The following is a 27,386-nucleotide window of genomic DNA, read 5'->3' on the forward strand; positions in this document are numbered from 1 at the left end:
ATTATGCTACGCTATAAGGTTCGTTGAAGCTGAGCAGCTATCAGGGTGATATCTGTTGTAAACATGGGTTGAGGATCGTTTTGTTATAACTGTTGTGAAGGGGTTGGATGATCACCGTTGTATTGTTCGTGGTTAGGATTAGTGCTCTTGGCTGGGCCTATTGCTGAGTAGCAATAAGGTGAATCTTACTAAGTGGAGGCAAAGTAACTTTACGTAACGTCCCCACAGATGGCGCCAAACTATCTCTGTCAAGAAAATATGAATTACTAATGTGTGCTGAGTAGGAGTGAGCCCCAAGAGTGTTCGCCTGAATTGACTATCCATACGTCGGAAACCTGAAAAACACAGTTAGACTATCCCGGGTGTTGTTCCGAGATTACCCCTTCGACACTCAAGTCAGTTGATGATTGAGGTAGAGAGAGAAAGTCTCCAGAGTAATAATCTAGTTTGTTAGATTGGAATTCAATACATGCTCATTGATAAGACTGGTGATATTTATAGTGTTGGAAATTCCCAAACAGGAAACATTCATGGGATGGACGTCTTTGAGATTAATGGCTATGTGTGTCTTTTCAGTTAATTAGCCTTATCAACCCTATCAGTGCATCCATAAGCCACCTGTATAGTCACTTCCGATGATGTGGCATAGATATTGGGCGGTCCCACGCATGAGCCTAGACAACTAGGAATTGGCAACCTAAGATTATTAACTCGTTAGTTATAATAGTCAATTTAGAGTTGATTTGTGGATTCCATTTTATTGTGTGTGTTTGGAAATGATGGATTAATGTAGTGGGTTGTGGGGCTGGGAGTTAGTGGAATGGGAGGAGTGGTGGTGGAAGGGCAACGGGAAGGAGTTTACTTAAAAGTTGCCTTTAGCGTATTATTCTTACAAAATTAATTTGAAGTGTTTATTAAGCATTGAACATTTTTAAAAAAATAGTTTTACTCATACACATAACAGTGTTGAAAAAGAAAATTGAAAAGGTTTTCTCCCCATAAGTAGTGTGCGATAGCTTAGGGTAGTACGCTAGTTATCCAACCACCACAAATGGGCCGCCAGAAAAAATCACAATCACCACAACAATCAGCTGGACAAACGAAATGTGTGTAAGGAGCTTCCAGTAAAGCCAAATAGATGCAATCCAATGTAACACTAACTAGGGTTTGAGCTGGACAACCCACTATTACAAATTCGATTGAAGCAATGAAGGTTGTATGTCAGGCTAATAGAGGAACAACTTATGTTACTCCTCCAGGGGAAACTATTAGCACTGAAAAGGGCCCCAATATGGGAAGAGCTGGGGATAAAGGTGCAAGTCAACCCGCTGATGAAGAGATTTGAGCTCAGGGGAAACAAGGAGATGGAGGAAGCAATGCTATGAGACAATTAGAATTAATTCTCCCGTAAAACGATCAACTATAGCTGGTGATAAAACCCTTACAGCCAAAGGTGCCTCCCTAAAGTTTATACCTCCCATGGTTAAAGAAGATAAGACGTATGCTCAGTTAGATAAATCTAAAGTTGAGTCTTTGTATGATGTTTGGGCTAACGCTATCATTCTTTATGTTGTTAGGAAAACACCTTCCATTGGGGCTATCACTACATTTATTAAACAATCCTGGAATAATGTCGCTAAGCCTATAATGTATCTTCATGAAAAGGGTTATTTTCATGTGAAATTTGCCAATATTAAAGATAGAAATGAGAACTTGTATGCTAGTCCTCATATGATCAATAGTAGAGCAATGGTTATCAAGGCTTTGACTCCTAACTTTGACTTCCAAGCTGAAATCCTAAGACTGATTCTGTTGTGGATTATACTATATAATCTGCCTTTAAATTGCTAGGTAGTTCAAGGTGTAAAGGAGCAGGTTGGCTCAAAGCAAAAGTGGGTGCCTAATAAACCTACTGCTAATGGGGTTAAGGTTGCACTGAAAGTAACTGAACCTGTAAAAGAAGCAGATGTTATTGCTGTTGCACTATCTAAGGAGGATGGAACAAGAGTGACTTCTCTTGTTCAGCTTGAGGGTACTGTGACTCAGCCTGTTACTCCTCAGCAAGTGAAAGCTCCTCCAGTTCCTATATGGAACATTGTTACTAGAGGGCAAAAGGGTAAGGACATGGGACCTGGAGTAATCACTCACATGGTGGATGAAGCTGGTGCCAGCATATTCCCCATCTTTCCATGTTGATGTATCTATGCACTTGGAATGTTAGGGGTTCAAATAATCCCTGCAAGGTAGTAGTAGTTAAAAAGTTTATTAGTCAGAATAAGCTAAACTTCATTGCTCTTCTTGAAACTAGAGTGAAGAAGCTTAATAGTACTAAAATTATGAAGACTTTTGGGAGTACTTGGAAATGGAAACAAAATTATGATTACTCTGAGAGAGGTAGGATATAGCTTGCCGGAATCCTGCAAAAATTATGGTCGCTGTCATTCTCAAATCTTCTCAGCTCATACATGGGTATCTTGTTGATAAAGGGAGTGTGTTGCAGATTTGTTTCGCTGCTGTCTATGGCCTTCATATAGTGGAAACAAGGAAAATTATCTGGCAGGATCTCTTAGCTATAGATGGGGTTGAGGATAGATTCAATGGAGTTGTTGTTACTACTGCAGAAACTCAAGATTTTGCTCACTTATTAAGCTCCTCTGATTTGGGTGAATGTAAGTTTATGGGACACTTCTATTGTTGGTCAAATAAGAGTATTGGTGAAGCCAGGACTTGTAGTAGAATTGATAGATGTGTTGTCAACTCTCCACGACTTGTTCAATATTATAATGTTGTTGTGGAGTATATGAACCCAGGTATCTCTAATCACTCTCCTCTAGTCTTGCAATGTGTAGCTCCTGGACAAAGCAAGGGGAGGCCTTTTAAGTTTTTTAATTATATGGTTGAGCATGAGTACTTCTTGCATATAATTGAAATTCCCGGGGTCATTACAGGGGTGAGAATATGATGCAGAGCGTTTGGAGTAGGCTTAAAGAGATCAAACAATAATTGAAACTACTGCATAAAAGAGATTTTGCTAATTTAGCATGTCAAATTGATCATGCTAGGCAAAAATTTTGTGAAACTCAAAACTCTCTACAGAAAAATTTAGTGGATAGTAACCTTAATCTTCTGAAGAAATCACAATCTTTATCTCGTCAAAAGCTCCTGGCGATTGAAGAATCTGTTCTTAAACAGAAGTCAAGAATTTTCTGGTTGCAGCAAGGTGATGATAACACTCACTTCTTTTTTTAGGCTATGAAAGAAAGATATCACCAAAATAGCATTGATGTTTTGTATAATGCTCAAGGGAGGAAACTGGTTAAGGCGGTTGACATTCATGATGAAGTTACAGACTTCTATAGACAAATTCTAGGGAGCTGCTAACTCCCTACCCATGGTTGATATTAGCCTGGTTAGGACTAGTGCTCAGGTGTCTTAAGTTGCTGCTAATGACCTGATTATGGTTATAACCCATAGAGATATTGATGAAGCTCTAAATGCTATTGATGATAGCGAATCCCCATGTATTAATAGCTATAATAGTCTATTCTTTAAAACGTTTGGCACATTATGAAGTTGGATATTTATAATGATGTTAGTCAATTTTTGAGACTGTAGATCTTAACAATGTTATTAACTACACTCTTGTCACCTTGGTGCCCAAAGTCAACAACTCTTCTCATGTTAAAAATTATAGGCCTATTGCTTGTTGTATAATTTTATACAAGATTATTAGCAAAATCTTAACTAGGACGAAGCAAGGCATGATCAATGAAGTGATTGATTTGGCTCTGGCTGGCTTCATGCCTGGAAGAAATATCTCAGATAATATCTTGCTTGCTACTGAGCTCATCAAGGGCTATAGCACAAAGCACGTCTCTCTTAGATGTATGTTCAAGGTGGATCTAAAGAAAGCTTATGATTCTATTGAATGGTCTTTCTTTCATATGATGACGAGTCAACTAAGCTTTCCTACTAAATTCATCCGGTGGGTTATGGCATGTGTCTCCGCTGTCTCATTCTTCATCCTAATAAATTGGTAATCCTTGAAATCCCTTCAAAGTTAAGAAAGGCATAAGGCAAGGTGACCCTATGTCACGTTTCCTTTTTGCTATAGGGATGGACTACCTCTCTAGATGCCTAGGCGGTCTCAAGCACATTCCAAATTTTAATTTCCACCCCAAATGTGAAAGGTTGCATATCACACACTTAATGTTTTCAGATGATCTTCTCATGTTTGTCAGGGCTGATCATAGTTCACTTCACTTAATGTTTGATGCTTTTCGCAAGTTCTCTTATGCTTCCGTATATTGCTGGTGTTTTTGATAATGAGAAACTTGCTCTTCAGCAAATTACTCAGGTGCCTATGGGTACCTTTCATGTTAAGTAGCTAGGGGTGCCTCTCAGAACTAGAAAACTTTTCTATCAAGAGTGCAAGCCTTTAATAGAGAAGACAGTTGGTAGGGTCAAGGCTTAGTTAGTCAAGAAGCTCTGTTATGCTGCTAGGCTTTAATTAATTGGTGTCGTTCTTCATGGTTTCAAGCTGTACTAGTGCCAGATTTTTATTCTACCCAAAAAAGTCATGAAGGAAGTCCAGAGTATATGTAGAAGTTTTTTATGGAGTGGGCATAGTGAAACGAGGAAAGCCCCTCTTGCCTGGGACACCTTATGTATGAAGAAGTCATGTGGATGGTGGAATTTGAAAGAGTTGGCTGTTTGGAATAAAGATGATATGGCCAAACATTTATGGGCTATTACTCAGAAGTAAGATAGGCTTTGGATTAAATGGATCCATGCCTACTATATTAAGCAGAACAATCTTCTTACCATGGTTATTCCCATCTGGTTCTCTTGGGCTCTTACGAAGATTATGGCAGTGGGTGGGGGAATGGGAGTAGAGAGAAAATTGGGGAGATAGAGAGGGAAAAGCTAACAATGTTAGGGTTCAGTAAGTGTATCATGAGCCCAAGCAAAATATCAGGGGTATCTGAGGAATTCCCACGCCTCACTATAATATACAGATAATTTTTTTATAGCTCAATCATTGGCTCATCAGCTTCCGCTGGAGTTATCTTTGAGACTCTTTCGGCCACCGTGTGCTAGCTTAAGCATATTATTTTGGTTCCATGTCAACTCTTATTGCAATAATATGGGGGCTTAGGAATGGCTTCCTACTGGCCTAATCCCTGGAAATTAGAAATCTTATTTTGAAGGCTATAATTAGGTCATCAATCAAGTCGAGTTAAGCATAATAGTAGGTACTCAACTTTGCTCAAAGTTGCAATTTACTCACCCAAGTTGTAAAAGTTGCAGTTTGGGTACTCAAACCTAAATACTGTTAATTTTACTGTTAATTTTAATAAAATAATAATAAATTATTTTTTGCATGAAATCTTCATTTATCTTTCTGAATGAAATACTATGTCGTCCTCTCTCCCCCCCCCCCCCCACTAGGCCACACCCACACCAAGCACCACCTTAACCACTGACCACCACAACAACCACCACCTTCCCCACCGTCCACCATACCCACCACCACCGTCACCATCGACAACAACCACTTTCACCACTATCCACGACAACGACCACCACTTTCACCATCGATAACCACACAACCACCACTTTCAGCACCGTCCACCACACCCACCACCACTTTCACCACCAATTGGCCGCCTTCACCATTGCTCGTTCACCTCCACCACACCTCCCACCACCAATCACCACCAACCAAATAAAAAACCCACCTAGAAAATTCAATCCAAACTACAAAATTAGATTTAAGAACCAATCGAGATAGAACATTAAAATTCGAGCATTCCAACCCCGAAACTCCAACATTATATATAAGAAAAGCACAAAAAATTCGAGCATACCAACTCCCACGACCACCAAAACGAACCAAAATCCCCAAAATCGAATCCAAAACCGAGAAAAATCATACTCTAACCCCATAAATCATCTTCAACGATGAAAAAAGCTACAGTCCACACTTAGGCGTTTGAGAAAGTGGTGCTTGGACTATAAAAAATCTCACCACATCAATTGGGAAACAATCAATAATGACTTAAGTTCGGTCCAAAAAGGTATTACTTCGACTCCTCAAGCTAAAGAAAACATCAAGATCAAGGACAATATTATTTCAAGCATTAATGAAAAATCCTCTTACTGTAAACAGAGAGCAAAGTCTAGATGAGATTCTATGGGAGATCAAACAATTTCTACAAGAGTGTTAAAACTCGAAAGTGTAGGAACGAAATCAAAGCCATAAAGTCCCAGGAAGGAATCTGGACTAGAATTAGCCAGGAGATCAAGGAAATCTTTGTCAACAACTTCAAAGAGCTTTTCAACAATAATTCAGTTGAAGGTAATACCATTCATCCAAGTGACACTATTTTAAGCTCTATGCCTTCTCTTTAAGACGATCATATCCAGCATCTCTACAAACCTTTCATAACAAAAGAAATCAAAAGAAGCTGATTTTCGCCCACACCCCCACAAATCCCCAGGTCCTGATGGTATGCCTCCAATGTTCTATCAGAAGAACTGGGAGGAAGTAAGCCCTCAAGTTTTGAATAATGTGAATGGTTTCCTAACAATTGGCCACATCCTGAGAGAACAAAACCATACTTTAATCACCCTAGTTCCAAAGATTGATAGACCATAAAAACCCAATGATTTTAGACCAATAAGCCTTTGCAACTCCTCATACAAAATAATTTCTAAAACCTGGTCAACAGATTCAAATCCATTATAGGAGACCTTGTAGATGAATTCCAGTCTGCGTTCGTTCCAGGAAGACAAATGATGGACAACTGCTTCATCTCTCATGAGATTGTAAACTGGTCAGGAAAAAGATGAGGGGGAAGAACTATACGGGCATCCTCAAGATAGATCTAAGTAAAGCCTATGATAGGATTAGGTGAGACTTTGTCCATGCTATCCTGCGCAAGATGAACTTTCCAAAAATCTGGAATAACTGGATAATGCAATACATTACAACAGTTTCATATGAAGTCCTCGTTAACGGAGAAGCTTCAGAAAAATTCTACCCAAGGACAGGTCTCAGACAAGGTGACCCTCTTTCCTCCTATGTCTTCATTTTGTGTATGGAAGTGCTCTCCCGTAACCTTTCCAATCTCCAAGAGAAGAAAGAGATTCAGGGCCTTAAGGTTGCTAGAACTGCTCCACAAATATCCCACCTATTCTTTGCAGATGACGCCCTGATATTCTTTAAAGCTAAACTGCAGACTTGCTGGACTATTAAGAAAATTACCCATGACTTCTGCAAAAAGTCAGGAGAAATGGTCAACTTCGAAAAGTCCCATGTTATCTTCAGTCCTAATAAACCTTCTACCCTCATTAGTTTGATGAGAGAACCCTTAGGAGTCACTAATAAAGGCAAAATAGGATTTTATCTGGGGTGTCCTATGGAAGTGGATGGTAGAACAACTAACTGTCTGAGTGACATCACCTAAAAAATCATAAATAAAATCCTTTCCTGGAAATTTGTCCACTGCTCTCAAGTAGGTAAACTTATTCTCCTAAACCAGTCCTTACCAACTTGGCCTCCCATACCTCTCAATCTATCTCCTGCCTAAAACAATCTCAAAAAAGCTTTCCTCTATTTTCCTAAAATTTTTGTGGGCAAATTTTTTGGATAAAAAACCCATTTACTGGATATCAAAAGAAATTCAGGAAAGGCATAAGCTTGATGGAGGTGTAGGCCTTAGAAATATAAATCATTTAAACCAATCACTTCTTTTCAATCAAGCCTGGAGGATCCATAAAAACAAGAACTCTCTAATCCACAAAATCTATGTGGCGAAGTACAAAAATGACCCTATAAGTCTCTCCATCCAAAAGGTCACCCCCAAAGACTGCTCGTATGCGTTTAAAAGCTTAGTTACTGCTTCAGTGAATTTCAATCCTGGACTAAGGAAAAGATTAGGTGATGGGAAAAACATAACCTATACACTGATGCATGGAATGATAATGAGGCTAGAATCCCCAAAGCCCAAGTCACTATTCTCAATAGGGTTGCAGACCTGATTAACCACAATGGAACATGGAATTATAATCTTGTCTGGAAGTCTTTCAAATTTGAGGACGCAAGGAAAATCCTAGCCACCCACATCCCAAAGGAAGGGATTGAGGGTATCATTGATTGGAAGCTTACCCCTTCAAGAAACTACTCAGTAAAGTCAGGCTACTAGTTCCTTAACAGGCACAACTGCACTGACCATTAAGAAAAATAATTCCGGAAATCAATAGGGAATTCAAATATTTTCCCAAAGTGGAAACACTTTCTTTGGAAAATAGCTGTTAGAGCAATCCCTACAGCCACAAACCGAGCAAAGAGAAAGATTGAAGTAGATAAAAGGTGCAAACTCTGCAACAATGAGCAAGAGACTGATATGCATATATTCAGAAACTGCGAATTCACCCAAAGAATTTGGGTGACAACGATAGGCATAAGAGTAATGAATACAATGGATACTCCTCTAAAAGAATGGATAAAGAATTTCATGCACATGTCCAGGAAGAAAAAAGAGGACGAATTTCTAGTTGCAATTAAACTTCATTGTGACTCTATGGAGTTTATGGCTACACAGAAACGAAATTGTATTCAAAGGAGGAAAACCTAGCCCGTAGGCTCTGTTGGAAATTTATAATAAGTGCAAAAAGGATCACGAGACAGCCAATAAAATTTGGGAAAGAGAGAAAAAGAAATCCAGCATAATGTCCCACCAAGAACAAGAATGGAGCATAGGCAATCCTAATAATCACGAGATACAGGCAGTGAGCACAAATTGTTCTTGGAAAAGAAATTCGAAGAAAAATGAGGGACAAGCAGCAATCGCCTGGGTTCTTCAATCTGGTTCAACGATAACAAAACACAACTCAAGAATTCTAGCTAACTCCCCACTGCAAACAGAGGCGATGGCAGTTCTTCAAGCAGCAAAGGATTTTCAATGGAGATGTGCTAATCTTCATATTAAAACTGATTGTCAAGAGATTATCAACTCGTTCAACAACTCAATGGCGTGCAACAAGGACATCGCCTCAATCATAAAAGAAATAAAAGACATAGCAGACTCTTTCCAGCTATTCAGATGCTCAAAAGCAACAAGGGAAGAGGTTCAGATAGCCCACGAGCTAGCTAATGAAACTAGGAAGATTTAACTTTGTTTTACCCGCTGCCACCAAAAAAACAATTGAAAAGAAACCCATAAAGTACAATAATATAAAAATAGGGTAGAGGATTTAAACTAGTCAATAACATGTGAATGCATGGGCAACAAACCAGAGGGATGATAAACATCTAACAGTTAGATGTATTAGATATAAGTTTTCGTGTAACAAATGTTGTTTGTGTATATCACATATATTGTTTGTGTATGTAAATATATTGTTTGTGTTATTTTCCTCTGATTTGTTATAAGAAAAATAAAATATATAGGAAAAAATATTTCAAATAAGTCAACCTTTGCGCGGTCTTCCCACTTCAAGGCTACCTTTTGATTATTCCTAATTGAGTTAGGCTTGTTTCTATTTTCTTCTATTGAGTTTTAACCTAGTTGTGACCTGTTTAGTATGTTACTTATGACTTAAATGAGGGTTAATCAAAAGGTGATTTAAAATGGGAAGACCGCGTAAATGTTGACTCATTTAAAATAATTTTTCCAACAATATATTTATATACACAAATAATAGGTGTGATGTATACAAACAACATTTATTACACGAAAACTTATAACATGTAATTGTTAGATGTTTATCATTCTCCAACAACCAAGGCCATGGATCTCATTTAGGAAATGATTTTTCGAATTAACCACTTGTACAATAACAATTGCATTGGTGTGATTATACAGTCAATAAACATGCGAAAATAAAGCATACCTGCATATTTTTCATTAGCTGAAATATAGTTACATAGCATTGTCTATAATTTAGTCTCACTAAGTTAGTGATGAGCCTCTCAAAAAAAAAAAAAGGTTAGTGATGAGATAAACTAGATTTGACGCCTACGGAATCCCCATTATTCCCACATGGTTTGTGGAACCTCCATTATTTCTACTTTGGAATCATCTTTTTTTTAAAAAACAAAAAAAATATCAAATAATTTTTTAAACTTAGAGCTTAAATTAACATAATAATTATGGATTATTGAATACATAACAACTAGTACCAAATAAGTAAAGATATACCGAAAGTCAGTTGATGGATTTGGGCCTTGCCAGCCCATATCTTTCCACTGCTCCGAGACCAACCCACTGAGATGAACCTTTGGAAACGCAGCATACCACAATGCTGTTAGAGAATCCTGCTCAAAATAAGAAATATCCATTAAAAATAGCAGTACTAGAAAGAAGACCAAGAACAAGTAATGGTAGATTTACCTAATTTATTAAGTATTATCAGTGGCGTATTTAAAAATTTAGTCATGGGGTAGGAATACGTAAGTTGTTAGACTCGTTAAATTTTTTTTTTCAAAATAAAGCTTTATTAACATTTTTTTCTCCCTAAGTTTAAGTAAGAATTTAAATATAATTGCTAACTATTTAAGTGTTCAATGTTTCAATATAAATAACCAGATCTTTAAAAATAAGTTGTTCAATTTAAAAACAGTTGTTTAAGTATATAAATGAGGAAATTTTTTTCTCCTTAAGTTTAAGTAAGAACTTTGATATAATTGCTAACTATTTAAGTGTGCAATGTTTCAATTTAAATAACCAGATCTTTAAAAATAAGTTGATCAATTCAAAAACAGTAGTTTAAGTATATAAATAGTGATGGCCACTAGTGCGGGCTGCGCGGGCCTGACCGTGAGCCGGAGCGGGCTGGGCTGAGATTTCATGGCCCAGGACCGGGTTGGTGGGCCGGCATGAATTTTTTCTTTCAAAATTATTTAAGCATTGAAATTATTCATTATTGTTATATAAAATCTTTAAAATGAATAAAAATATATACAATTATTAAAATTAATGAATAATTTCATTATTTTAAAATTTGACTGAATTATAATATATGCAATTCGATTAAAATATATACAATTTGATTAGAATATACACGATTTGGTTCAATAATAACTTGGACTGGGCTGGTCTGGTTCATGGGTTGGGTTGGACCGATTTCGTGGTCCGGGCTGGGCGGTTTTAGTAGCGGGCATTGGTGGGCTGGGCTCAAGAGATTTGGCCCACGACCCACCCACCAATTTCACGGTTCGAGCTGGGCTGGACCGGGCTTTTTGCGAGCCCGACTCACACGACCCACCCACCAATTTCACGGTTCGAGCTCGGCTGGACCGGGCTTTTTGCGAGCCCGGCCCACACGGCCCACGAGGTGGGCTGGGTTGGATGGGTTGGATTGGCCCGCACTGTTGGCCATCTCTATATATAAATGAGGAAATTTTGAAGGAAAAAGAATAGAGACAATTATTATTTCGGAGATTTTCTTTTTGTGGGCTTATGAATTTGTAGTTGCAGAGTAATCTTACTTATAAATTTTTAGTTTCACACTAATAGCCATAGGCCCATAGAGAGTAGTATATAGTAGAAGTGTTGAAGATAAATTAAACATGAGTCAAAGAGGAGTAATTAATAACAAAAGAAGAACTTTGTGAGGGTTTTGAACTCAAGACCTCCTCATGAATTCATGGATCTTTATTTTCCCTTCCTCTACCAACAAGACAAACCTCAACATATTGATTTGTTTTCATTATTTTCCAGAAATAATGGGGGTACAGCTGTACCCCTTGTACCCCTCTAGATCCGCCTATGAGTATTATCCATAAGGAGGACCGCATGAGAGTATATACAATGGGGATTTTGGGAGAGGATTGTTTGGGAGGGTTCTCCAAGTAGCTCCCTAATGAAAGAGGAAATGAAGAGCTATGTCTTACCTAATCATGGAGCTCTCCATTATATCTTGAGTATATCTTGACGAGGACACTTTGGAAAATGTCCCTTAGAGGAGAACTAAACTTATGTTCGTAGAGATTAATTTGAAAAACAAAGAAGAGTAGCTTTTCGTAGATCCTGAGAAAACATATCATTTGGAAGAAAATAAAGAAATATAAACTGGCTCTTCAATTTGAGGGGCTCAAAACCCAGAAAATGAAACTCAACGTGAGATGTATATATATATATATATATATATATATATATATATATATATATATATTATATATATATATATATATATATAGTTAAGGTGAAGATTTCTTGCAAGTTTAGGTATTCGAAAATCCCACTTTGTAAGGAAAAAGAATGAAAATTCACGTTGTAATGTTTTCTTATTTTGCCCAAGCAATCAATTAGTGACTGATGGCACAAAGGGATATAATTATTAAAAAATTGTGCTCTTTGTGCATTATTTTAAAGACCCTTTCCAAAAAAAAATTGTAATATGGAATGAATTTTAATTAATTGACACGTGCACCATCAAAATAGTGAAAAGTTAAATACAGAGCTCTTTAAAAAGCATTATTAATTAACAAAAATCTTAATGTGTATAAAAGAGTAATTAGTGTAGACCTAATTTTGACACGTCTAAATATATATCGAAAATAGTGACTTTATGAAAAAAACGCTCATTGTGTTATAAAATCAACATTATTTCAAATATAATGTTTTTTTTTTGCTAATTAAGTAAAGTATATATCAGTCAAACACCATTACAACCTACACAATAGACTTTGAGGGGACAAACCAACTAGGTTGGACTCTCCCCGACAAAGCTAGGATCATCTACTTACAACCTGTTGAGTAATTATCCTCAACCCTTCCCTATCACTCCTATTAACCTTCTTTGGAATTATACCATAGACTCTATCTACAACTGATCTTTGTATTCTATTAACAACTACATGCAGTAAAACAACTTTTTTTTTCCCAAAACACCTCAACCCTAACAAGCCAGATGTTATAAACCATTGCAGCCACTGTTGCAATGTATACCTGCTTCTTAAACTTGTAACCCTGCATCTCTGAATCCATCGAGCGATACCACCAATTGTAGTGTGATTAATCTTAATCTGCAACCAATGCATTATCTGCCTCCAGATGTCCCTACTATATTTGCATTGCATTAGCAAGTGGTCTTGATCTTCCTCACTTCCATCACAGATGAGACATTTTAGCTCCTCACTGATCCCATATTTGTACATTCTTGCTGATGTCTGTAGCCTATCATTCATGATAAGCCATAAGTAAATCTATGTTTTGGTGTTGTTAACCTGTTCCACACCAGCTTATCCCATTATACTCTTTCATGATCACCAGTCATTGCCAGATAGATATTACCAACTGAGTATTAATTCATCTGCCTCAGTGTTATCTCTGGAATTTTCTCTTTTAGACTGTCTTTCACACTACACACCTTCCGCCAATACCAGCTACTCCCCACAGAAGGCTGATAATCCCACCAGTTATGATGCTTCACATAAACTTCATTAACCCATTTTATCCAGAGATTATCTTTTTTTGAGGCAATAACCCACACATATCTCCCCATAGCTGCAATATTCCAAATACTAATTTGTCTGATGCCCAATCCTCCTCCATACTTAGGTAGGCACACCTTAGACCAAGCCACATAGCATGGTTTTCCATTATAGTACTCCCCTGTCCATAGGAATGCTCTACAAATACTCTCCACTTCATTTAGCACTCTCTTAGGGATAGTAAACACCTGTGACCAGTAGACCTGAATACTCAACAACACTGAATTCACCAAAACAAGCCTCCCCTGATAAGCCAAATTTCTACTACTCCAACTTCTAAGCCTAGAGGTGATCTTCTCAACAAGATTCATGCATTCCTTTACTGAAATTCTTTTAAAATTTATTGGCACTCCAAGGTATTTAAAGGGGAATGAGCCCACTTTAAAACCTGTAACATTTTTAAGCCTTTGAATCACCTTCTGTTTCATTCCTGATGTATACATCTAAGTTTTGTTTTCATTTATCTCCAGCCCAGAAACATCAGAAAAATGTTTAAAACCTTGAAGTAGAGAATACACTGACACAAAATCCCCTCTACAACATAATATAACATCATCAGCAAAACACAAATGATTCAATTTCACTCCTTTACATCTAGGATGAAACTTGAATAGTGTTTTTTCCCCAACCACCTTTAGAGTCCTAGATAGGTACTCCACACATAAAACAAACATAAGAGGAGAAATAGGGTCTCCCTGCCTATGCCCTCTCTTTCCCTCAAAAACTCCACAACATATTCCATTTATCATTAGAGTGAATCTAGGAGAACAAACACACTCTAATATTAAGTCAATAAAATGTCTAGGAAAGTTTAGACCCATCAACATTTCCTTTAGAAACTTCCAGCTTATTGAATCATAAGCTTTCTTCATGTCCATTTTGATTATGCATCCTGGACTAGATTTCTTTCTTCCATAGCTTTTAACCAAATCTTGGCAGATCATGATATTATGACCAATGAACCCCCCCTGTATGAAAGCCCCCAGGTTCTCAGCAATTATGTTAGGAAGAATTGCCTTTAATCTAGCACACATAACTTTTGTGATACACTTGTATATAGTGTTGCATCAAGCTATAGGTCTAAACTCAGTGACACTACTAGGACATTTAACCTTTGGGATTAAAGTTAAAATAGTAGTGTTTACTTCCTTCAAGAGTTTACCTGATCTGAAGAAGTCTTTAACTGTAGCAGTGATTTCAGCACCAACTATGGTCCATGTATCTTTGAAAAAGTGAGTCCCAAATCCATCTGGGCCTGGTGATTTGTTCCCCTGGTATGGAAAACATAGCCTGGTAGATTTCATCATCACTTACTGATCTCATTAGTCTCTCCTGATGCTCAGAGTTCAGGACAGGTCCATTCTTCAGTATTTCCTCACAAACCATATGGCTTCTACTCTTTTCTTTGCCAAGAAGATGCTTATAGTATGTAATGAATGCTTCTTCCACTTTTTCACCTTCCACCCAGCACCCATTCATATCATGAATTCCATATACAGTATTCTGCATCCTTCTCGTCCTGATAGCTCTATGGAACAAACTAGAGTTTTCATCCCTTTGTTTAATCCAAGCTATTTTTGCCTTTTGTCTGAGAAAAGCCAGATAACATTCATGAATTCTCCTATATTCTGATACAGCTTTGCTTCTTTCTCACTATCTCCAGTATCATGCTTCCCATGATGCTGACACTCAATCATCAGCTTATATGCCTTGGCATCAGCTACTTGTATCTTTGATAAGCCCTGCTTATTAATCACCTTCATTTCTTTCTTTACCATCTTTAGCTTTTGCACCACTCTAAACATTGTTGTGCCATTTATAGCACTCTCCCAGCATTCCATTACCTTGTTCTGGAACCCAGGAGCCTGACTCCACATTTTGAAGTACTTGAATGGCGCATTCCCCCCTTTACTATCATCAAATACAGACATTACTATTGGTGAATGATCAAAGAGACCCTCATGCATAAACCATGCTTCAGAAGCTTGGAACTTCTCACACCACTTGTCATTACAAAGCACCCTGTCCAGTTTACAATAAACTCTCTTTTCACCATATTATTAACACATCTTCTCAAGTCCATCATCTCACTATCTCTAACTGTAGCTCCCACACACTCCGCTCTATTTAATATACAGTTGTAATCCCCCATTGCAATCCAAGGATGCTTGATCCCTTCATAGTATCTCTCTTTGTTTAGTAGAATTATGTGCATAAACAAAAGTGCATTCAAACTCATGACACCCATTCACAGTACTTGTAATACTCCGTATTTTTAGTAAGTTATTAGTTATAATTTTTTTAAAAAGGTTTTATATACTAAAAAGGCTTTTTATTAATTATAAAGGTTTTAAATAGGACTTTATGATATATTATGGGATTTTCAAAGAAATTCTAGCGCAAATTATATATTGGGCCTAAGTTTACAACTTATAATCCAAGTAGTTAGAAGATATTTTAAAAAGAAAAATTCAAAAAGGATTTATAAGAGATTTACAAAAGATTTATAAAAAAAAATAAAAAAAAAAATTTCCGCTGCTCACGCCAGGGAGCTAATCTCTTGTTGATCAAAAGTGAGTTACTTTGTTTGTTTTTTATCTTTTGGTTAATTAGCATCTAGACTATTTATCTTATGGAATATTCCTCTATTCTAGCTATATTATCATAAAAAGATAGTGTATCCTAGCGAAAGTAATTATCTTTTCTCAAAAATCTATCTTTTAGTTCCTATTCCTACTCTTATCCTATTTACCCAACTAGTATAAATAGGGTTCTCCACCCATCATATTCTTCACACCAAATTTGAGAAATAAATCTCTTTTCTCAAGTTTAAACTCTCTCTCCCTCTTAGCCTACTTCTCTATTTTCTCCCTGGTAGTTATTATTAATTAAGGTGCGTGTATATATAGATCTTTGAATGTTGTTCTGCTTGCGTAGTATCATGTTTAGGATTATTATTTTGAATTGAAACGCATGTTTATATGAGTTTTATTATGATCTTCATGAGCTTTATTATGATCTTCATGAGCTTTATTATGAATATTAGATTATGAGTCTACATGAGTATGTTAAATTTATGACTTACTATGAACATGCTGGTAATTTATAGTTAATCGTAGGTTCGATTGTCATTGTTAAAAAGTTGAGTGAAATAAATATCCTCTTATAAGGGTCGTGCATTAGTACTCTGAATAGCCACATGAAATTGATAGTCTATGTTATTATGTCATGGTACATGTCAGTAACTTACAATTTCTATTGTGCTAATTTCATGCCAAAGCCATACGACAATATGTCAAATAGAATTTACATGACCTGCTAGCTATTAATACCTTACGTTACTAAATGTTATTATTCTATCTCTATAATTAAAAGCTTCAAGATTTTTTTTTTATGAACAGTGATTATTTATGCCTTTTATATGGCTAAGGTTTGATATAAAAATTATTATTCTTTTGAAGGAGTATTATTTTTTAAAGGATTTTTATTAGTTATATGATCTTTTATGATCACAATTATAAAGAGGCCATGGCTTGTTATTTATTAGCAAGAATGGTAGCTATTATATTTCACCCATGTACTTTTTGCATAAGTGATGTGGACAAGGTAGTTTCCCCTCGTAATAGACTCATTAAGGAATACCAAACTTGGGGGGTGTGCACACTTTAGGAAAGGTACCTAGGCAAGGAAAATGAGTTTTATTAAAGTTATATACTTTATATTATACAAGTTATTTCAAGTATCCAAGGAAGGTTTATATGAGTATTTTTGAATGTTTTATAAAGTATTTAAATTTCCGCATATACAAGTACTCAGTATTTTTACTGACACGCATTTTGTTTTGTTTGTTTTATGGCTTTGTCCTTGTGATGACCCTTTTGGTGAGCAGATTTTACAGGTTGATTGATGCATACTACGTATGGGGGAGCTAGTGAGGAGTACTACATAGCTTAGTTTAGTAGTTATTATTTTTATATTCCCCTTTGTTATAGTAGAAACAATAATTTTTATTTATTCAATAAAGAGAAGTTATTATTATTATTATTTCCGCTGCATTATTAAGTTAGTAGTTAGTAGTTTTAGCCTTTAACGTTATCACGTGGTGGTAATACTCTCAAGTTTCTCAAGTGTTTTATATTAAAATATACTCTTCAAAAAGAGAGAAATCTGGGGGTGTTACAGTTCTAATATGACTATGCATAAGTTGATCAGTGATAACTTTAATCTCAACATGAAAGGCTTGATCATTCCAAGCCATAACAATTCTTCCACCAGGGTGGTAAGATGAATTGCTACTGAAACACCAACCACAGAATAAATTCTGATACATACTACCCATTTTATTCACTTTAACCTTAGTCTCAATGAGACTAATTAGTCCAAGGGATCTAGTATTAAGCAACTTTTTGACTTCATTTTGCTTCTGAACACTAGTAATCCCTCGAACGTTCCAGCAAAGGATCTTATCCAAGATCCATAGGAGGTTCTCCACCCCCCCATTCATTACCCTTCTTTTCACATGGCATAGCACCAAACCTTATATCATCAATTTCCAGTTATTCCAATGCTTCAAATGAATTCCTAACCACAGTATTTACTATTGGCTTTTCAACTCTTCTGCTAGCACTTCTTATCACCTGATATTCACTGACCTCAGCACTCTTGTCATTCACAGGCTCTTGCACCACAACAGGAATTTTCACACGATTCTTTTGTTTCCAAACTTTATTTTCTTGTCTCCATCTGCATTCTTCCCTTCCATGTCCAATTTTCTTGCAATTGGCACATGACACTGGCTTCCATTCATACTTCACCTCAACTACCATTTCTATTCCTTTCTCATTTATGAAAGAAATTTGGTCAGGAAATTTCTGGTTTAACTTCACTTCTACCATTATCCTTGCAAACTGGAGCTTCTCCCTCTTCAAAGTTGCCTGATCAACCTTAACAAAACTCCCAATCTGCGAAGCAAATTTCTCCAAGTATCTCTTACTCCAATATTTAAAATCTACCCTTAGTTGTATCCAAGTAAGAACAACATCAACTTCCTCCTTGAAAAAATCTTTATCCGACTCCCATGCCTTCACTATTAGAGGCTTACTATCAAACATTAACATACTTTGAGCTAATACTTCATCTCTTCTATCCATTGCCAGAAATCGAACAATATACAACCCTTTTTTTTTTTATCATAGCAACTCTATCAATCCCCTTGTTCTTCCATATCCTTCTTACAAAACCATCCATAACATGAACTGGAGGATCAGCTCCAATTACATAGCAAACAACAGACAAACTCCAGAAATCAATCATCGATTGAATATCCTCTAATTCAATTTTAACCATATTATTCAGCACACATTCATTCAATCCAACAACAGGAATATCAATACTCACCTCAGGCTCATTGAATTGAAGAATAGGAATAGGATCAATTTCTCTTACATTTCTATTCGTCATCGCAATCGATTTGCCCTTTTTTCCATTACCACCACTTCTATCACCTGTATGCACAACAGATAACCGTCCAAAAAATAGCCTGTGAGTTTGTTGACTTCGTTGAATATCTCTCAAGTCTTCCGCCTCTGATTGATTCACAGTTTCTACCTCCATCGCAGCTACACCTAGCAATTCATCCATCGTTTTCGTTTTTCGAGCTCCAGTATCAGAACTAGGCCCCTTTGGTTTACCATTATTTTCACCTGATTTCTAACTTTTTGAATTTCTTGCCATGGCGCCGATGATTTAACATCGAGAGATTCTAGAGAGAGAAAATTTTAGGTCCTATTCACAAATGTATAAAACTAAGATTGATATTAATTGAGGTTCATTCCAGATATAATGTTATAAAAAGTAGTATAAAATAAGAGTAATTTTAGGTTTTAAAAAGTAATTATATGAGACAAGGTCATCATTAAGTTGGAAAATATTTGATATAAAAGATCAGGAAGTGTAGGTTGCATATAATGACTATATTGATAAAAAAATATTATTATGTTGTACATGGTAGGTTAGTGCAAGGTGATTTTATGAAAAAAAAAGGATCACGATGTTAGAAAATAGGATGTATAAAGATTATCAAATATATAGGCTTTTTCACCAAATAATCCTGACAAATTTTTGTATTTATCTGATCTAATTTTTTTCAAAATTCACCAGATACCCTGACTTTCAAAAAAAAGGACACAAATTACCCTTAATGACTAATGACGTTTAACTCTGTTAGTCATTAGCGTTAATTAACCCTATAAAATCCTAATCAATTCTAAAAATCCTAAGTAAACCTTAGTAGCCCTAAAACCTTAACTATTGCTAAAAACCCTAACTAACCCTAATCCAACCCCAACACCACCATCCCCCGCCCAATCCCAACCCCACCAACCCCCCCTCTCCCCCATGCAACCCCCCTCCCCCCCTCGATCTCCCCCGCGCCTCCCCTTCCCTCACTCTTGCTGGCTATGCCCTCCTTTCTTCTCTTTTCGCGTTACTAGATAAGCGCTGATGTTGCTGCTTCCGTCACCACCCACCCCACCGCCACTCAGTGTTCCTCTCTTTTCTTCTCTCTTCGTGTTCTCTCACCGCACGCCGCCGCCACTCAGTGTGCCGATACTGAACCCATCTTTCCTTCCTTTACTAATTCCAAGATCGGGGAAGGGGGATGCCGGATTCAAAGGGGAGGGGGAAGCGCAGCGGGCTAGGGGAGGTGGGGAGCGTGACGTGCAACGGCGGGGGAGAGGGGGGATGGTGGGGCTGAGGTATTGGGGGTAGGGGGTGGGGTTGGTGGGCTGGGGGTGGGTTAGGTTAGTTAGGGTTCTTAGGTTTAATTAAGGTTAATAAAGTTTTTTTTCGGTTTTTAGGGTTAAATAGGATTAATGACTATCGTAATTAACCATCGTTAGTTATTAATGACATTTTGTGTCATTTTTTTAAAAGTCAGGGGTATATGGTGAGTTCGAAAAAAAATTTGGGTATCTGATGAAAAAACCGTGCAATATATGTTGAAAATGGTCACGGTATGAAAAAATAGGTTAATATGTTTTGAGATTTGGATAAGGGTTTTGGACTTTTATTTATACGTGAACGAAGTTTCTTCATCGACCAAACTAGTTTTTCTTCACTTCTGCTACTTTGAATGCTCCTTTTTAGTTTTTAAAATGGGAGTTATAAAATGGATAAAAATCCAATAAAAGATGTGATAAGAGTGCAATAAGAAAAATATACCATCCATCCAAATCAAAGAAACAAAAATTACTCTTTTTTGCTGCAAAAATATTATAGCATACTTGATGATCAGGGCGTGTTAAATCAAATGGAACATGACATCTTTCTCGCAACCTTTGTAGTCTTTGCTCCTAGTAAGATATATAATAATATAAGATTTACAACTCATGGCTTCATATTAAAACTACATAGTAGATATGCTATATACTTATTTTGAAGTAAAATTCAATTTCTAACTTTAACAAATAATAAACTACAATAGAATATATTTAAACGGTGAACGATAAAGAGAGTGCTGCATGATTTTGGAAGTTACTGTTGCACATATTCCAAAAGGAAAAAACGAGGGAGAATAGGAATAATGCCTTCATACATAATGCAATAATCACAATAAAAGACAAACCATATCATTCAAAGGTATAAATATTACAATTAGATGCCATACTTTCTCCTTTTTTTACTTGCACCTTAATAGAGTATAAAACTATTCATGGGGTTTTAACCATCAACTTAACCTTTTGATTTAGTTGGTCATCTGATATGATTTCAAAGCCAGCACGACAAAGCGGTCATGGGCTGAAATCTCATCCACTCCTCATTTCTAAATAGAATACTTAACGCCGAGTATGATGTGGCATTCCAAAAAGAACTACATTATGAAAATGGTTGTTCAGGTTTCTTGTCGAGCATCTAAAGTTCTAACACATTTATAAACTATGCTATAAGTGCATTTACCATCAAGGAGAGCGTTGACGTATAAAAGTGACTCATTAGACTATAAAAAGAGTAAGTACATGGAACACATTCAAAATGTGTGTTGATCCGTATTGTAAAGATGTGTACGAGGCAGGATAAGTGTTAAAATTTCGCTCATTGATCTTGTTTTCTTATAATATATTAATTATATAATACGAAAAGGAAAACATGTTTAGAAATTACTAGCAATTAAAAATTTAGGCCATATTAAGAAAAGCGTTAGCTAAGATTGATAGTTTGCACTAATTGAGAAAGTTGAACTTTGAACATTTATAAGTCATTAGCCCTTTATTTTGATGCAAAAAGAGAGGAAGACCTCAGTAATAACAGTAAAAGCATTAGGAAAAAAAACACAAAAAAATTAGGGGGTACAAAGCGAGGCATAGCCACACCTATAATGTCCTCAAACAAAATTCTCCCTAAAGTTAAAGGGGGACTTGAATCAACTCTAATTTGTTGTTCTGCATGACACCTTAGTTTGTCAGCCAATTTGCTGCTCAGTTACCTTTTCTATAGCAATGTATAATGTCCACTTCCCATTCTTGTGAGGTATCTTCCTGCAATGGTGAATGATATGCATACACTCGCCCTCATATTCTTCAGTACCTTTGAGGTCCCCAATTGTTGTTTGATTATCCATTTGAATCTGTAGCTTTTAGATTTGTATTCTCTTATCCATCTTCAACCCAAAGTTCACGACACAAACTTCAGCCATGAAGGTTCGACATGAGCCCAAGTTTATAGAAAAGCCACATATCAATTTCTCCGCACTATCTCGAAATAGCCCGCCTCCTCCAGCTGGGCAGGGGCCCCTTTAGTTTCTCCATCCATATTAAGTATAACCATCCATGAGGATGGGCAACCCATCGAACGAATATCTCTTGGCGCATGGAATGGGTAGCAGTAAGTATATCTGGATTCTCTAACACTCGCCAAGCTTCCTGAAAACGAGTCATTGAAATCTGAGCACGTTCACTGGCATTTCTTGCGTGTTACTAAAAGCAACACAATTCCTCCAGCGCTATAACCACCAAACCACAATCGCAAGGAAAATCGACCATGTTTCAGGAGAGAAGTCTTGGCGTGATTGAATTTTTATATTTTTCGCAATCAATTGTTGTAAGTTACTTGATCTGGAGGAGGTCGAGCTTGCGGTCCTCCCACTTGACGCCATACTTCCCTAGCAACTTTACAGTCACAAAGAACGTGGAGAGTAGTTTCATCCTCATCTTCACATAAACCACAACGAGGTGTGTTAGTTAGAGCATGTTTTGCACGATTAGCATTACGATCATGCATAGCTAGCCATAAGAATACACAGATGCATTGCTGGATGCGCATGCTCCATACCAAATCCTAAATACCATCTGACATTTGCTCCTCACATTTAGCTTTGCGAATGATATTTAGCGTGTATTTGATTGTGAATATACCACGAGGTGTTCCTCCCTAATATGCCAAATCATCCACCATCAGGTCTTCTTTGAGGACATAAGAGTCAATTTCTTTAAGAATATGTGGTGGAAGATAACTGGCAAAGTCTTTACACTTCCACGCTATTTCCATATCCCATAAATCATCTACAATGACGCCATTAATTTTGTCAGGTACAACTTGAGTTGCTACCTCTCGAAGGGTATGATTTGTTCCCATTTGTGATCCCAAAAAAGTGTGAAGGTTCCCTTACTTGTTGCAACCCTTAAACCCTCCCAAATATGCTTCACATTCTCCGTCATCCCTCTCCAAACATTAGACATGTTGGTTTTAGGGACAAACATATCAACATCGCAACGACCCTTGCAATATTTACTCCTCAAAACCCACGATATATAAAAGTGCATTTGGTTCCATAAGAACTCGCTAGCCCAACTTTGTGAGGAACGCTGCATTCAATTATCAAGTTGAACACACGCCTAATCCTCTTTGATCTGTAGGCCTTTGCAAACAGTCCCAAGAGAAATGATGAACCTTATGTGTTTCTTCATCCTCTCCCCATATAAACCAACGACATTTTTTTATCAATGTGGTCACATATTGATCAAGGAATTTTTGCCGTTTACATTGCATAAGAACTCGTGGTTGATATTGTCAATTTTGCAAGGGTGATACGGTCTGCTAGAGATAGATACTTTGTCTTCCAACTTGCTAACCTTCGATTAATCTTCTCACAAAGATAACCAAAAGTATCCGGGGTAACACTACTAGTAAGAGTTGGCATGCCAAGATACATACCAAGATCCTCCGTTGCTTCAATCCCCAAGGCATGACTCACACTCAATTTATCATCTTCACTCATATTACTCGAGAAATAAACTCGAGATTTTGCATAACTGATTTTGGAACCAGACGCAACAGAGAATCGGTGATGACAATGGTGACATGGGCTTCTTGGATGCTAGCCTCGACAAAGAGTGTAATATCATTAACGAAAAAAGATGGGACAATTTCCGCCTGTGTCTACTCGTTTGAATAGGATCCATTTTTTCCTCAATTATATCTTCTTCAATTATTTGATTCAATCTCTCCACGCAAAGCATGAATAAGTAAGGAGACAGAGGATCAACATATGTTATTCCTATACTAGGACGGAAGTTATCCGTGGGTTCCCCATTCCATAGAACTTGCATCGACGTTGTAGAGATACAATCCATTATCACCGAAATAAGAAGTTGTGGGAAACGAATTTCCGAAAGAGTTTCTTGTATAAATTACAACCACAACCTATCATATCCTTTCACAAAATCTATTCTAATGGCCATTATTGATCCTTTCATTCCTTGTTTTATTCTCATAGTGTAAATTATTTCTTGTACTATCACATTGTTGTCCGTAATTTGTCTTCCCGACACAAACCTAGTTTGTGTACAAGAATTTAAGTGGGGCATCATAGGTTTAATGCGATTGACAATACATTTTCCGATAATTTTATAAATGACATTGCATAACCCAATTGGTCTGGACTGACAAGCAAGTTCTAGGGCGTCTCCTATTGGTGTGAAGCAAAGAAAGGTATTATTCAAGTCCGGTGGCATACCTTTTCCTTCAAGCATATCTATAACCAATTTGCAAACACTATCCGCAACCAAGTCCCAATTTTTCTGAAAGAAAAGCGCTTGGAAACCGTCGTGGTGCTTTGAGTGCACCCATTTTCTTCACCACAACCTCTATCTCACAGCGAGTCTAAGGCCTAGTAAGGGATATCCAGTCACACTACGTGCACTCAGGGAAAATGTTGACATGAAGTTGTACCTCTTCCTCCAGTGTGTCGTCTTCAAATAAGGCTGCAAAGTTGTTAACAAAGTGACCTTTAATAGCCTGCTTGTCATGAATCCAATCACCTTCAAGTGCCGCACGAACAAAAGAAAGTTTGTTCCTCCATCTTCGAGCAATCGTTCTAAGTTGAAAAAAGGTAGTGTTGTAGTCACCATCTCGTAACCATTTAACCCTAGAATTTTGATACCATAACAGTTCTTCCTTTTCAAGAATTGCATCAATCCTTCCCTAATTTTGCTTCCAATTCGATAAAGTCATTAGCCCTTTACGAATACGAGTTCAAAGATAATTTAAGTGTTTCCCAAATTTATCGTATACTTAGTTATAGTAAGGGATATCATTAGGAAAATTTGCACACAACCACCTTAAGTTTTCACTTATTTAGAAACTCCCACCTTTATGTTTTTTAAATTTCCACCTAAACTTTACAAAACCTTTATAAACTCCCACCAGTTTACAGATTTTGCCAAACTCTGTTAGTGGTGGGACCCAAATCAGTTATTTATTTTGTTTTTCTCTCCAAACAACTCATTTTCCCCCTTCTTATAGAAGAGAATTTCCCTTTTCACACTTTGATCCTTCACCCACATCTTATCAGAAGGAGGTCTATCCCCTTTGTTGCTTGTGTTGGAGGGAAATTCTCTTATATAAGAAGGGGGAATTGAGTTGTTTGGAGGAAAAAACAAAAGAAATAACTGATGCTGGTCCCACCACTAACGGAGTTTGGCAAAATCCGTTAAGTAGTGGGAGTTCATAAAGGTTTTGTATAGTTTAGGTGGAAATTTAGGAAAAAAAAACATAAAGGTGGGAGTTTTTAAATAAGTGAAAACTTGAGGTGGTTTTAAGTAAATTTTCCATATCCTTATAATCACTTTCCATATCAAGTTCTAATTAGAACAACCTAAATGCAAGCGCAACATTACATACATCTCAATTGTATTACCCATCCTAGGAGACATCTCGTATGAACATCTGAAATAATAATTCCAGTCAAAAAGAAATATAATTGTTCAAGTAATGTCATTGCATCCATTTGAAACGTTTTAGCTGAAGAAAAGAGCAAGAACATATGTGATCAAAACGTCTTACCTGAATGACACTTAAATTATAGTCTAAAAACTTCTCACTTCCATGACGCCTAAGACCTGTGCGATGAAGAATGCCGCCAAACCATGTTCGGGGACCAACCATAGCCTTAGCTACAACAATCATACAAACAGGCACAAGTAAGAACATTTGTTTATGAAGATAACCATAGTGGCTTTGGAGATGACTCTCGGTTCATAATTACTAATGACAATTGACAAATTAGAAGTTAGCGACACTCATCATGTATCAGACATCAATGCAGATTGCAACTAAAACAAAGCTTATCAAGATTACAATATTAGCTAAAGCTTCATCCTTCCTAAACAAATTTGAATACCTCTCTATTTGTGTAAGAGAATGATTATATCTTGTTTCAGTTTACACAATGTCATCTCTAACTTCATGACAAGTCTATGTAAGTTTGGGGATGGATTTATCCTTCTCTAAATAGCTTATATATGTTAATCAGGCGCTATGCATAGAAATCTTATCTTGTATTTTCTTTTGCAGTCACCTTAGTTATTCACCAACAATTTTAGGACATCTCCACACCCAGTGGTTGGCAATAAATGATATATTGTTGTGTAATAAAATTATAAGTTTTTCTACGTTATACCTTGGTGTTTCTTTGACATCTACCTTTTACTCCAACATTTTTAAAATTACACATGATATCCTTAAACATTCCAGATTTTATGCACTTTGTCATTATTAACTCGAAGGCAAATGTTTTGTCTATAATTTGTAATCTAATGAACTAATGTTGCTTATAAAATGTGTCCTTTACTAGTAAAATTGTGTACAAGTTAATATAGCTCCTAAAGCTCACAAAAAGGTAACAAAATTTATGACACCTAGTAGGCAATCAGACACTATACATTAAAGGATTGGGGTACAACATAGAAAAAAAAGAAACACAAGGGTACAATGTAGAAAATCCTTAAAATTATAGTTCTTGAGAGTAATGCTACAATTAAACGAAATAACATTTAACGACTTTGTTTGCGAAAGCATTTTAGGTGCCTAAAATGATAAGTTGATAAAACTTTTAGATGCTAAAATGAATTAGATGTGATTAGGAAATAACTAAAATAAGATTTCAGTTCCTAAATGATCGATATTGATAAGGTAAAAAATATAACGTTTGAAATTCAGGTATCTAAAATCTTAGTAAATAAAGTTAATCTATTAGAGATAAGTATTAGTTGGTTGATAAATGATATCCAGATAGAAAAGGCTATTTGGTAGCATATCCAAAGACAAGGTATCATAAGGATGAATATCAATATGACCACCAACTAAAGACAAAGAAGCTTTCAACCGTTCTCATTCTTCCTTTCGAAGTTGTATCGCGAAATCATTTGGAGTTTTGAAAAAAAGATGGAAAATATAATGGCAAATGCCACCGTTCAGTTCAGTTTAATACTCAAATTGATGTCATAATGGTCACCTTTGCATTACACAACTACATATGACAAAGTTCAACAAATGACCTTATGTTTAGCATGCTCGATAATAATCCGGATTATATGGAAGTTTCAAT

At 36.6% G+C, this 27,386-nt stretch overlaps 1 protein-coding gene across 1 annotated transcript in view; it reads right to left on the reverse strand.

The window, feature by feature from the left end:
• The window catches only part of LOC104903355 (uncharacterized), a 40,923-nt gene extending 14,925 nt beyond the window's left edge, over positions 1-25,998 (reverse strand). The window contains exons 1-3 of the mRNA XM_019251887.3: positions 25,844-25,998; positions 20,788-20,856; positions 10,209-10,324 (exon numbers count right to left, since the gene is read on the reverse strand). Of these exons, the coding sequence (XP_019107432.2) occupies positions 10,209-10,324; positions 20,788-20,856; positions 25,844-25,990 (332 nt within the window). The 5' untranslated portion in view covers positions 25,991-25,998. The remainder of the gene's footprint in view (positions 1-10,208; positions 10,325-20,787; positions 20,857-25,843) is intronic.
• Between the last annotated feature and the right edge of the window lie 1,388 nt (positions 25,999-27,386).

This window comes from Beta vulgaris, chromosome 9, assembly GCF_026745355.1.
Source record: "Beta vulgaris subsp. vulgaris cultivar EL10 chromosome 9, EL10.2, whole genome shotgun sequence".
In the NCBI taxonomy this organism is placed as follows: domain Eukaryota; kingdom Viridiplantae; phylum Streptophyta; class Magnoliopsida; order Caryophyllales; family Amaranthaceae; genus Beta; species Beta vulgaris.